Below are 14,162 nucleotides of genomic sequence, written 5' to 3'. Positions count from 1 at the left end.
GAATATTTTGTATTAAAAACGAGGAAAAGAAATTGTATACGGCTGCTGTGGGTTTTGTTTTTTAAAGTCAGAAAAGGAAAGTCACAAAGAGGACGAGGAGGTAGATTAGTTTATTAACACACTTTCTTTGGCGGCCACCGTTGATGAGGTCACATGTTGATGCTCTGACCCCCACAGGTCAGAGGTCAGATCATCCAGCATCATTTTACCATTTAACCAGCACTTTAAAAAAAACACGATTGAGCTTTTCAGCGTTAAAGAGACAATTATTTTACACTGTTAAAAAAAGGTAGTTTCATGTTGCATCTGAATATCCTTCATCTATGTCGTCATTCAGTCAGCATCAAAACTGCTTTTGTTAAAAAAAAAATCATCTGGGTTAATTAAAAAAAAAAGTTGAATTTTTCTTTTATGATCTGCAAAATTAAAATAATTAACTGAGCCTTTTAAATCCGAGTTCTACAAGAATAAGAGAATAAATACGTGTGTATTTTAAAAAGATCTACATACAGTAAGAACAAAACTAAGATTACATGGATGCATATACCAGATAAAAGATTGATTTCTTTGATTCAGTCCTGAACTTCGTCGCGTTCCCAAACCCGTTGAATGCAAGTTTGGTAACAGTTAGTTAGCACCGTCACTGTGAGTTAACGTTCCTCGCGCTCGGAACGCCGTCTTTTAACTCTCCGTTTCCTTCGTGGACCTCGGCGACCTCGGCTACCTCAGGTAGTCGTACATCTCGGCCTCCAGAGACACGAGACCCAGGTACGACAGCAGGCTCAGGAAGGAGCGAGTTGCGCTCATCAGCGCCATCTCCGATCTGAAAAGGGAGTCGCGTCGTTACGACAAAACATTCGCCCTGCGCTTGCAGCGCCGACGCAGTTGGCTGCTTTTTTTTTTACCTCAGCGCTAGCTCGAACCGGAGGCTCTCCCACGTTGTCCTCACCCAGCCGAACACCCACAGCCTGGTCAGGACCCCGGCCTTCGCTGCCTGAATCTTCCCCCAGCCTCGAACCGCACTGAAACATCACCCGGTGGTGAGGTGAGATGAGTGCACATTTTAATTTTTAACACTTCTCGTGTCCACAAGGTGGTGCTGTGGTTAAGGTTGCTAATGTTTCTAAGGGTTAATGTTACTTAAAATGTACTAAAGTTCTAATCGCGCTTATTCCTCACCAAAGACTGTAGTTTTTCTAGTTTGAAAGAACTGTGTGTACAGAAGTCTAAAGGGGAAAATTGGTCTACTTTTCACTTGTTTTATAATGACAGTAAACATTTTTTTAGAGCTGCAACGAGCGAGTATTTTCTCGATTAATCGTTTGTTCCATAAAATGTCAGAAAATGCTAAAAAAAAAAAAAAAAATGTTGATCAGTGTTTGTCAAACATGGAAATTACGATGTTCTCGAATGTCTCGTTTTGTCCACAAACCAAAATGATTCAGTTTCAATGATTTGGAGCAAATAAACTAAGTAACTTTTCACATTTAAGAAGCTAAAACAATCAGAAATCTTGTTTAACTAATGAAAAATAGCTTCAAACCGATGATCGATTATCAGAACAGTTGACGGTTCATTTAGTTTTACCTCTTGGCCATGGCGAAGTAGCGGTCCACCGGTGCCCCCAGAGTGATGTTGACGCTTCGGACCGTGTTGATGTTGCGGAAGACGAGCAGCATGGGCCGGGGCATGGACTTGAGCACCTCCATGATGATTCCGAAGCGGTGGATGGCCATGTCGCGCATGTACGTGGTCTCCTCGCGGCTCAGGATGTTGGACAGGCCGAACTCGCGCATGTTGATGGGCCGCTGCAGCAGCATCTCGCAGAAGAGGAAGTACTCTGCAGAGCAAACGAGATAAGTCATGAAGCGATGAAGGATTATGTTTTATGTATTTTATATCTATCTATCTATATATATATATATGTATGTATAGGTCACTGACAAATACAGCTTCTAAAAGGGTATTTTCAATATAGATGTAATGCATATTTTTGAGTCCAGAACAATGTGTTTGAACATCATGTCTCATACATTGAATAATTATTCAATGTATGAGACGTAGATGTATGTAGATTATTATTAACTCATTTTTTAAACAGTATTTTCAACTTCAGGACAAAAAAATGTCAAGTGGCGCAACCAAATATTTATAAAAATATATATACATTCCTAATATCTTTTTTAAAAGTAATTGTTTGGCAACTATCCCTTAAGGTGAAAAATTATTATTTTTTATCATTGTGCGTTTTATTTACAATCATTTAAAATTTTTGCACTCTGTCGGTTCAGGTTTTAAGCATCGTTAACATCCAATTTTACATTTAAAGACAGGAAAAATAATCGCACAAATTCATATATTATTCATTATGATAAAGACACACATACAGAGAGAGATCATGGATGTATAATATGAACTGGATAGAGCACCGCCCCCTCTGCCTTGAAGAAAATTTTTACATGGTGGCCACTGTGGGTACTGCAACAGAAAACCCCATAAAAGCCCAAAAGCCCAAAAAGCTATTTTTCCATTGACCGCAATAGTAAAAGAGACGCCTGTAAAAGTGTCCACAGGACACCTCGAGACATGGACACGGACTTTTATAGATCTTTATATAGTAGTGACACTACTGCGCATGCTCTATTCTACTCAGTTTATATAATACATCCATGAGAGAGAGATAGAGATGATGTTTGCCAACCTTTGACCCCGAGTGCGTTAGCGTACTTCTTCATTGCGGCTTCGTCTCGCAGGACAATTGATCTCCACAGTTTGCAAAGGGCCTCTCTGTCACTAAGGTTAAACAGCGCAGTTTTAGAGGCAACAGCAAACAAAGTTTTTGTTTTTAATTTCTTTAAAACGCTAAACCAAATCACACGACACTCACTGTTGACTCAGGTATTCATACAGCCCGTGGTCCAGTAGCACCAACTGTGCCTTATTATCAGGTCCTCGTCTCACCAGGACTGCAAACACACAACACACATATAATATAACATTAAATAAATGCTATTTTATGACACATCAGGGTTTAAGTCACTACTTTTGAATGTTGCACTCACCGTTACCAGGATGAGGATCGGCGTGGATGAAGCCAGTGTAGAATATTTGCTCAGCGAACGTTTTAATCAGTTTATCTGCAATCTGTGAAAGATAACGCATTTCCGTTGATTACGCGAAAATCGTTAAAAAACACACCACGCGTTTGTCCAGTGGACTTACATCTTTCAACTTTAACCCTCGTCTTTTAATGTCGTCCACGTTGTTGATTTTGCAGCCTTCGAAGAATTCCGCCGTCAGCACCCTCTGTGGATCAGATGAAGATGATGAAGTTGTTGTTGTCGGATGTGTGCTATTGCTTCTAACTTTGATGACCTTTGACCTCACCTTACTCGTCTGCTTCCAGAAGACTTTGGGCACGACGAGAAATTGGAAGTGTTTGAGCTCCCGCGCGCACCGCTCTGAATTCCTGGCCTCGTTCTCAAAATCCAACTCCTGAGCCAACGTGCCCTTCAAGTCCTGCGGTAACACCAACACGAGGTGAAACGACCTTCTCCGAAATGCCAAACGCAGAAGGTCAACAGAGAAATATAGACGACATCCTGACCTTAAGAACCCAGCGGAATCCAAAGGTGGGGTGCATGAATTTGACAATATCTAGCAGGATCTCCAGCGCTCGAATGTCGCCGTCGAATCGATCCCGCAGGTCGATGTATTGGACCTGTGGAGAAATATGACGTTTCCATTACTGAATTATCTTCTTTCCGATACCGATTCGTGGCTTTCAAGTACCAGTTCTCACCTTCACGGCGACGGGAGTCCCATCGAACAGTTCTGCTTTATGAACCTGTGCCAAACTGGCTGCAGCGATCGGTTCGTGGTCGAAGACTTTAAAAAGCTGCTCTGGGCTTTTGTCGAAGTCTTCTTGGAAGAGAGCGTCGACCTGTTACAGACACCAAACACACAATCCTCAGAGACCTCTGTGCCGCCGTCGTCTTCCTGCAGACCTTTGTCTTTGTGGTGCAGCCTCTCACCTCTTTGTACCTCCTGTTCAACGCCTTGTCTTCCAGGACTTGAAGGGTGTGGATGTACTCGGGCGGCAGCAGGTGGTTAAAGGAACAAAGACCTTGGCCAAGTTTGATGTATATTCCCCCGTTTCTGACGGCGCCTTCCACCATTTTGTCTGCTGCCCTCTGGTGGCAGGCTGACATCTCAGCCAAGTAGGATGGGCTGCTCTAGCAGAGGAGGACAAACATAAGACATGCTTGTCATATGCCATATTGAAGGTGCGGAGCGTGATGAAAACGATCTTCATGTTTACAGAAACCTACTTGTATCTTATTTGATCATATGGAACTTACCTCATCCAGGTCACGGAGAGACACCTGCGTGGTCCACCAGTAATCCATAGAGATGTGCATCCCCACAGAGAGAGACCTGACCAAACGCACATGAGACGCTCAACAGGGGGTTTGGATCATATCTCTAACCATCTATTAGAAATGGTTAAAATCAATATAGTCCAAATTAAGCCAAACAAACCTGCAGAAGCGACCGAGTCCTTCGATCACGATCCTCATTTTCCTCCTCTCTCTCGGTTCCGACAGAGCATACCGGACACCCGCTGCCCCAGGTACGGCCACCAAGATCCCCACGAGCGTCTTCCACAGCAGCCCCCTGCGCTTCCCTTCCCTGGCGGAGTGCAAAATGTCCCGTTTCAACCGAAAAGGCACTTTCGATGTATGACATGAATGCCTGTCTGCGATGGAATTTACCTGCGCGAACCGAAGAATCTGGCTGCCTGGAGCGACGAGCTGGGATGTGAGTATCTTCTGAGCAGAGTCGTGTGACGCAGACACAGCTTTATCTGGAAAAAAAACACACAAAAAGCACCGGCTGAATGACAACACACTCGCACACAGACACCTATCGTTTTAAAGAATCTGAACTCTGCCGGTGACCAACATAACTCGAAAAGTCACAGGCGGATTTGGATGAAATTTTCAGGAAATGTCCACAATGGGACCAGGAACAAGTGATTACATTTTGGCCATGATCCGTAGACGCCATCGCTGGTTACAACACTCGCTGTCTGACCCCGGGTGCACCGGCAGGTTGTATTTTGTAGACACTGAGCTGCCTTGGCGGAAGTCTGCGCTCTCTGAGTGCTTTTCTAGTTTAGAAAGCTTTATCCCGAACCTACTTTGGGACATTTTCTGGCATAAACACAACCAAAACCTTGCACTAATGATTTTCATATCTTGGGGAACTGACCCAGTTTGGTTAAAGTTAGGTATGATGCTTTGTTTAGGCTGTCCAAATGAATGGAAGTCAATGAAGAGTCCTAAGAAAAACAGATTAGCAGGCTTTGTGGTGGTCCACGTACAACTTTAACGGGCGTTTTGAGGACTATAAGACCTCGTTTTAGGGTTCGGTTTAGAATTAGGTTCAAGGTTAGGGTAAGACATTGACTTGTGATGGTTAGCGTAAAGGACTAGGGAGTACATTATGTCTATGTCTCTACACAAAGAGTGTAAAGCCAGCATATGTGTGTTGGGAAAAGGGGGGAGGAGGATGGATCTAGCTCAAGGTCAGCACGACCAGTCGCGGGGTAGTTTGTTATTGTTTTTAGTTGTTGTTGTTGTTTTTGTTCCCCGTCTGCAGCTGAGGGACAAAATGTCTCCACGGCTAACAAATTGATGCAGAGATAGCATCAGTGTCAGGGACCTGAACAGTAATCAAACACACTCTGTCACACACTGAAAACACAGCAGTAGTAGTAGGAGTCGACTGTTTACGACGTAAAGAAAGATGTTATCGAGTCACATCGATGGGACATTTCGTAAAGTAGCTTGTTTGTTCCCTAAACAAAAAAAAACACTCGTGTAATATTTTCTTTAAAAAAACTTAAAAGTAATAAGCTATTTTACACAACAACAACAGCACTGTGTGTGTTCTTATGTAAAATAGCTTATATATGTGTGTTGCTAACGTGACCGCCCGGCTAGCATGTAACTACGCTAATGTAGCAGCTAGCCGCCGGTCACCTCGCCGACTCTTCGCGATGCTACTATGAAACATAAACTACTACTTAATAACAATAACACGAGAATATAGTATTTGTTACCACTCTGGAGGCTTCTGACGTCATGGTGCCGAGTTAGTGAACGGCTCTCCTCACACTGAAAGAGCTTCTTTACGTCCAAAGTTCACTCCTGTCAAGAATGTGCAACGCCTCCTTTTTTTACTAGCATGTCCGCTATTGGTTAGCCAAAGAGTAGCGCGTGGACGGCGGAGAGAGAGAGAGTAACCTCCGCATTACTTCCGTTGTCGCTTGATTTGCGTTTTCACAAGAGAAAACGCTCTGTGTGGAGCGTTAGAATGGCGTTTCTCATAGTTTGCATCGATAATATGTTGATTTATTATTTTTAACTTATTAATAAATATCCTTAGATCAAAGCTGGAACTAATCTTGCTTTGTGGCCCCCTTAGTGACCCCTGTCAGGGGTGTTTCTCTGGTCTCTAGGGTCCCTGGGCCAAGAAGAAGAAATTGGGGGCTCTCCTCCAACATATATGGCGCTTTTCCACTATACAGACACGGTTTTATTTGCTTTTCCATTAGGGATAGCACCTGTTACCTGGTGTTTGTTTTTAGTACCCAAGAAACACCAAACGATGCCGAGCTGTAGATCGGTTAAAAGCTAAATCGCCAACTTCAAACATTTTATCATAAGAAATTAGTGGACAGTATAAACCAGAGGCAGATTACACGATCCAGGATTTTTATTTATTTACTTTTCGCCCTCCAAGCGTCTTTCAAACAGAGAAAGTTCATCTTGCAAAACTGGAAAATACTGTATGGAAAGCGATGTTTGTAGAAACAAAAGCACAGTTAAGGTTCAAATAACCTCCAAATAGAAGAGCGTGTGTGTACTTGTGCCTATGTGGTTATTAAATGAATTGAGTATTTATTCAGCTGTATTTATTCAGAATGAAAAGACAATGTTCAGTTTGATCAGGTGTGATGTACCGGTTGCATCACGGCTCTCATCTCTAGCAGATCATCGTGATGATGTTGTGTGTTTCAAGCCTCATAATTCTTAAAATCTGTGTGATGAAAGTGCAGGTTTTGTCAATTTCGATAGGAGTGCAGATGTGTTATCTTGAAGAAAGAGACTAAGCAGAAGGACCTGGCTCCGTGTAACAGTGGTTGACATATATTCAAATTTACACACTACATTTATTCAAAAATAATCCCGGAAAATGTTAAAAAGTATCTTTAAACTCTCTTTTACCTGCTCCAATAGGATTTTTAAAGTTGTTTTTGGTCAGGACCTGGTCCAATGTGGCTCACTGTGTTAAGTTGTTATTCATGCCCTTCACTTGCTTTTTACATCACACCAGCCTTTATAAATAATATTTAATAATTCATTTTTCATAGCAGCCTATCATGTAATATACAGAAGAAAACTGTCCATCCTTGAGAGAGTTGCAGTGATAGCCTGAATGTGTAATGCAACGGTGTAATATTTCTTTATTTCATCATCTTACATCAGGTAACTCTCTGTGGAACCCGGTGTCCTCATCTCAACCCCTGTGGAAAACTTCAGAAAGGAAGAAATAATAATAAGGATCATACAGTCATGTAAACTGTATGATGCTGTATTACAAATCTAAAACCCAATTTATTAAGTTAAAAGTCAATTATAACAGCAATAATAAAGTAATTGCACTTATTTTAAATAATAATAATAAAAAAAACAATATGTATAAATACACCGTTAAAACAGAACGGAAACGGGCTTAGATTTTTCAAAGTAAAGGTCACAAACTCGACGAGAGGTCCAATTTGAAGACGCATGCGGCGAATATGCTCAAATAAAACCACTAAAACAAATAACTGACACAAGTGCACACTTTATCTAGCCAAGAGACGATTGTGAAATCATTGTTTAATCAACAATATGGCGGTAGTGTTTCAGAGCGGATTTTATTTTTAAATCTCACCGGAAGTGTGTCCGTCGTCCCCGCTCGCTGCGGAGTCTACCGGATGCTGTAGTGAGCCGTGTCGCTGCAGTGTTGCGCTTACATGTTTACGGGCGGGAAGAGCGAATATAGCGGAGTGTGGGAGCTGCCGTGAGTAAATAGGAAGCACATTTGTTTTAATTCACCGTAGTTGTTTTTGGATCGTTTGCGCGTTTTAATGATCCCCGCGGCTTCACGGCGTCAAACGGATCGGTTTTAAGTGGACCGTCACTGAAGAACTCAAAGGATTATTAGACGGGTTGCGTCGGGGCAGATGGAGGAGCCTCCTACAGATTCTGGCGGCGGCGGCGGCGGCGGCGATGCGACCGCGGCGGCGGGGACGACGACGGAGGGCCCCGCGGTGCAGGTGGCAGCTATCTGCTGGCCCGCGGGGGCTCTCCCGCTTCGGCTCCTGGAGTGGAAGGTCAAGCCCGGGTCCCTCATTAACGTGGACTCCGTGCTCGCGTTGTGCGCCCCCATTCCCCACGAGAAGGGCACGGAAGCTGCCCGGCTGCCCGAGAAGAAGGTAAAATCGGACCGTGCTGGAGTTGTGAAGGAGCTATGCTGTCAACTCGGACAAGTCATACCGCCCGGGTGAGTCACTTGCACTTGCTACAGGCAGCTAACGCTAGCCGACCTGTCCCTCACTTGGAAAGGCACCGTGTCAGCTTATTTTGTCCGTCATTGTTGTGACAGCGACGGACTTTCGCCCAGTGTAACACCAGCTAGCTTACGGTGCTAAGTGAGTGTGTGTGTTTGCGCTACGTTAGCTTGTTTGCTAGCTCCACTACTCCAACTCGTTAAGTGTCAAGCGAGACGAAGTCAACAAGGCAGAAACTTTCCAAAATAAGAGTGTTTTTCTTCACACTTAGCAGCGTCTGAACTTTTCCAGTAGTTGTACGTAATTAAATTCAACCCCCTTTTTTTTTATTTTGAAGGGTAAAACCACGTGTAGCTCTGTTAGCTTGGTTTGTCTTGACTAAAGGAGTCTATCGCGTGCACGTGCGCGGTATGTGTACATGCGTATTTTGACAGGTAGTCGACGACTTCTACTTTTATCCTTAAAACTTCTACTTTTATCCTTAAAACTACTACTACTACTACAACAGGTATTTTCTATTTTATTCAGAATTAAATAAGTTTTATACAGCAGCACTGAAGCCTCGTGTCCCCATGTTTATTTGTCTTTTTGTCCTTAATACACTGTACTTGTTTATATTGAGAATATCTAATATAAAGTAATTGCTATTCTTTCCATTTAGGGCTGGATAATTATATATATATATAAGAAAAACAGCAATTAAATTCAATATTTACACATGTACTTTTAATACATTGTGTGGACACTTTAAGGCACAACACATGCAATAACTTGACTGTTTTGAGGTGTTTTTACTCGAAACTGTGTGAGTTAAAGTCAAATGAGTGACATTGTTGTAAGTGGACATCGGCAACATTTAATATTTTAATCTCCCCTCTCTCTCTTAATATTCATACTTACAATAGACTTAAAATAATTTCAATTTAGCAGTGTTTTCCATTGCTTTTAAGGAAGTTTGATGACGACTGTACCTGGGCAGTTTGTTTTGGAAGTTAGAATACATCTTTGCCTTTGCAGCAAAGAAGACCTGGGCCGTTTGACTTTTTTATTTAACCTTTATTTTACCAAGATAATCCCATCGAGACTGGAGGATAGAGCGGTAGAAGATGGATGGATGTCATTTCTGGAGCCTCTGTGCAGCTTGTAGAGCCCTTCATTGCAGAAATGTCAGACAGATATTAACCCTGGTGGTTTTCTCTCTCTCTCCTTGTCTGAAGCTTTCCTAACTTAAGAATGAACTTTCTTTGAAAGTAAACCCAGAGACATACATTCACTTTAAAGTACTTCTTTTTTTTTTGCCACAATAGAGCAGCTTGTTGCACGATTTTGTCTATCGCTGCGTTCCAGTGGAACGTGTGAAGGCATCTTTCTTTCTACTGTAAACTGTGTTTATTGTGATGCAGAATGCTGCAAACGGGACGCTTTAACTTGGTCGCTAACCCGTCATTGTCGACGTTCGCAGCTGACCCGTTCGCTACCTGTTGCACATGTAGCGTGATGTAATGCAAGAGCTCGAGATAATGAAGAGGCTGCTGTGTTTTACGGAAGCAACTGTCATGTCAGTGTTTTCACTCGTGATTCTTTTCTGTTTGCAGCGGCGTCATCGTCAGAATCGAAGAATGCAGCCACCCGATCGTGATGAAGGGTTTATGTGCACAATGTGGCCAGGACCTGACGAAAGAGTAAGGAAACAAACACACACACACACACGCAGTCTCCTTTTTATGTGAAACAATACATGTCCCGTCATAGAGGACCGAGCCACTGAGTTGGTAGCAGAACATCCCAAAATGCTAAAAACATGTGAAAGTTGTTGCTCACAATTTCACCAGATTCTCCTTTCAACAACCTTATCAGATGTCAATTTATGTCAACATATGATTGACTGGTAGTATGTTTGAGTATAGATATTATAATTTAAGAGTTGAAGATAATCTGACTAACTGTACATGTTACCAAAAGGTTTTATTTGTTGCCATTAGGTGGCACCAGAGATCACACAGAGAGAGAGAGCGCTGAGTATAAGCATGGGAGCATAAAACAATGAAGATTTAATATGTACAGCTATGATTAGGTAGACTAGGTTCCCAAGGGCCTTTCTGCAAGGAGTTTGCATGTTCTCCCCATGTGTTGTGTGGGTTTTCTCCGGGTTCTCCAGCTTCCTCCCACAGTCCAAAAACATGCACTGTGGGGATTAGATAAATTGGTGACTCTTGCCCTATGTCAGCGACCCTCCGGTGGAGGATAAAGCGGTAGATGATGGATGGATGGATAGTCCACAGTTTATGAAACACAGTTTGTCTCACAGGACTTCACAGGGTTGGTAACCATTTTTTTTTAGGAGTTTTATTTGTTTTAAATGGATATGCTTACAATATGTTTATTCGGTACTGTTCATATATTGAAGTAATAGTCTATTTTAATACAAAAGATGTCAACATAACTTTTTTTCTATTTAGGCTTAACGTAAACATTCTATGATGCTAGATCTTTTAAAGGAGCACACGTGAAACAGTATACAAAAATGAACAAAAGTGACTATTCAAACATTTAACAGCATATATGTGTACTAAGAATGCCAGATAATGATTTAAAAACTCTAAATACACATTAGGTCAAATAAATTAAACGTCATTGACAAAAACAAAATAATAACTGGAAAAACGCCTATTTTATGAAGCAATTACAACATGAGGATATTGCACCGGTACATTGTTGAACAGCCAAGACATTAGTCTATCATGAGATACCATCAGATTTTGTAATATAGGTAACTTTTTCAAAATGAAAACCTGTCTTAGCCAAATTCCCAATAATCAGTGACATCTTTATCTATATTATTTCACGCTGAGAGAAGTTTTGGCACAAACTAACCCAGGATTCACTTGTGACGGAGAAGAAAGAACTGAGCAGAAGCAGGAAGTTCTGAGGCTCATTAGATCATCGCAAAAACCTTCTGTCATTTTAGGCAAACAAGGGTTTCTCACAGATCCACTTCTTTTCCCAATAGTCTTCACCCCGCCTCCATTGTCCATGTCGATCACAGAATCCTTTGTTATGCTATCCTGTGGGATCAGTCAACGCTTTGCTGGCCTCGATCCTGTGGACAATAAATCATAGTATTAAGCTGAGCTGGAACTCGGGATAAAATAAACTTGAATCTCGCTTTAAATATTTCTGACATTTTCTGCGAGTGAACACATTAGTTTTTTTTGGACATCGTCACACTCTGCTAATTTATGTAAAACTCTCAATTGTCTGTACATCTGCCCCGTTCTGACAGTTTCAAACTTTGACTTTGAGGAAAGTGCATTTTAAACAAAAACTTTGTCTTGCGTTTTTTCCAGTTCTGATCCGTCCCCCGAAAACCATTCAAGTCTACGTCTTCTCGACTCCGCTTGCAGATTAATCCGGAACTCGTCGCTCTTACTCAACTCTGTGACAAATCTCTAAGAGTCGACGAGAGACGATGATCATCATGGTCAGGGTTTAGCGAGTAACAAGATCAGTGACGGTTTCATTAACAGACGCTCACCTGCTCCACTTCACTGGTGATCGTCACCAGACGAGCGCCTTTAGCGTCACAGTAATACCAGCTGTCACGCCAGTTTTTCTTTTCAGAGGATTCAAAGTAACAGCTGCATCCAGATCTGGTCCATCCATCGGGACACTGCAACATTCCTGTCAAACATGTTCGTAAAGACAGACACTTAGGGCGCTTTCACACCACTAGTTGGATTATTTGATCCGCACCAGGCAATACAATTGTTATTATGTAACATATGACTCCAGCGTGGTGTGCTTTCACACCAGCAAACGAACCAAAATTGGCCCGATTGACGTTTCATCAATGTGTTTATATCTTCCGGTAGAAAAGCGCCAATTTTGACTCACTATGGAGCAACACGTTCGCAAATTGCTCCTTGCTCTGGTCTCCGTTTATTACATTCTCTGCATTGGCCATTTTTGGCAAAATATCCAATTTGCGAACGAGTCGCGGCTGCGTCTGGAGAACAGTCTGCTGACGCGCCGGAGTCGGCGAAGACGTAATAGCGCGTCATTTCAGGCAGAGGAGACGCGCTATTTTCATGAATGTGGTCGTGCTAACTATGAGACGAAGATTGCTCCAAACACCCTACAAGGTAGGCTGTGTCCATGGCATTTACTGCAGAATCTTTAGTCTATGGTTTGGACCCGAGTTCGTTTCGTTTTCCGTTGGTGTGAAAGCATCGATCGCGATGAGAACGCGAACTAGAGTTTTTGGTTCGAATGGATCGTTTGGTGCGCACCAACTGCTGTTGGTGTGAAAGCGCCCTTACAGTCACTGATAACGTCTGCCAATGTCACAAAACAGACAATTTTAGGAAGTCATCATGTCGGTGGATCTAGAAATAAACTTAGTTTTTTCCTTCAGCTTCTTCACCTCATCCTGGTAACTGCTCTGTATCTCAGCGATGTTCACTGATAAAATATCGAGACATGGACAACAGTAACGCACTGTAATATTTACGCCTAACAGTCAGTGAGACATTTGATCCAGTGAAACGTGTTATTGTGTCTTTTCAAACCTTCAATCTTGAGCAGTTTCTGTTGGAGTTGGTCGTAGTCGTTGCTCAGGTTGCTGTAGCTGTTGTTCAAGTTGTTGTTGTTGTTGTGCAGGTCGTTGTATCTGTTCTGCAGCTGCTCGTTTTCCAAAGTGACGAAAATATCTGGTAAGAGACAAATTATAAGACGCCAAACTAAATGAAATCCACTTTCACGCGTCATTTCCCCGCGTCACTTCTCAAGACCAAACGCTATTTTTAAATCACGAAAACAGATCATGAGCTCAACAATGTAAGGAAACGCAGTCCGCAACGGGACATCATTTGACTCAAAGAGCGTTGAATGTGGGCAAAGGAGACTTTAGTGGGAAAAGAAATACTGACGGCGTGTTGTGATCCCTGCTAATATCAGCAGATACAGCACTGCCAGAGTCACAGCAGACACTTTGGAACAGCTTCTTCCCACAGCCGGAAGCTTCTCCTCACTCTGTGGTTCTACAAAGGAAAAAAAATGACATTATTCTGACTTTTTAAACTCTGGTGGCAGCACAAAGAATTAGCAAACATTTGTGCTGGGCCACGAGGTTAACCACACGTTTCCATGACGACTGACCGGAAAAAGACACGCGTTACATCGCGTTTACGTGCTGCGACGCCCGAGTCCAGGCACCGTTTACCAGTTAGCTCCGCTATCTGCGTTAGCTCCTTTAGCGACGTTAGCGCGCCTACAGTGGAACTGGAGCGGTCTGTTTATCAAAGGAAAAGAGCAGGTAACGTTACTACAAGTAACGTTAGCGTGCCTGTGTACTGCGTATGTGTGCCTTTGTTTTTTAAAGTTTAGCATTACTTTAGAGACTCATTTTAACAATCCGGAGCCACGTAAACGCGACGTCACGTGACGTCTTTTTCCGGTCAGTCGTCATGGAAACGCACCCAGCACTACCAAAAATACAGACGTATACTTTATTGTCCTCATTGCTAATTTTGTATTG

At 42.5% G+C, this 14,162-nt stretch overlaps 2 protein-coding genes across 2 annotated transcripts in view; one reads left to right on the top strand and one right to left on the bottom strand.

Moving 5' to 3' along the window:
* Positions 1–357: 357 nt before the first annotated feature.
* adck5 (aarF domain containing kinase 5) lies at positions 358–6,151 on the bottom strand (the record flags this gene model as incomplete). Its single annotated transcript, XM_083899322.1, has 15 exons — positions 358–823; positions 906–1,022; positions 1,588–1,840; positions 2,702–2,793; positions 2,888–2,966; positions 3,063–3,144; positions 3,223–3,306; positions 3,388–3,519; positions 3,608–3,721; positions 3,803–3,943; positions 4,035–4,235; positions 4,362–4,437; positions 4,543–4,692; positions 4,776–4,867; positions 6,128–6,151. The coding sequence occupies 15 exons, from the start codon at positions 6,149–6,151 to the stop codon at positions 721–723; spliced, it is 1,740 nt and encodes a 579-aa protein (XP_083755448.1). The 3' UTR covers positions 358–720.
* Positions 6,152–8,299: 2,148 nt separating this feature from the next.
* ctdp1 (CTD (carboxy-terminal domain, RNA polymerase II, polypeptide A) phosphatase, subunit 1) overlaps positions 8,300–14,162 on the top strand; it is a gene marked incomplete at both ends in the record, with an annotated part of 61,941 nt that continues 56,078 nt past the window's right edge. Inside the window, 2 exons of the mRNA XM_083899611.1 lie at positions 8,300–8,619; positions 10,222–10,308. Of these exons, the coding sequence (XP_083755737.1) occupies positions 8,300–8,619; positions 10,222–10,308 (407 nt within the window). The remainder of the gene's footprint in view (positions 8,620–10,221; positions 10,309–14,162) is intronic.

The sequence above is a fragment of the Microchirus variegatus genome (genome assembly GCF_963457635.1).
Source record: "Microchirus variegatus genome assembly, chromosome: 13".
Classification (NCBI taxonomy): Eukaryota; Metazoa; Chordata; class Actinopteri; order Pleuronectiformes; family Soleidae; genus Microchirus; species Microchirus variegatus.
This window is presented reverse-complemented; position numbering and strand designations above follow the sequence as displayed.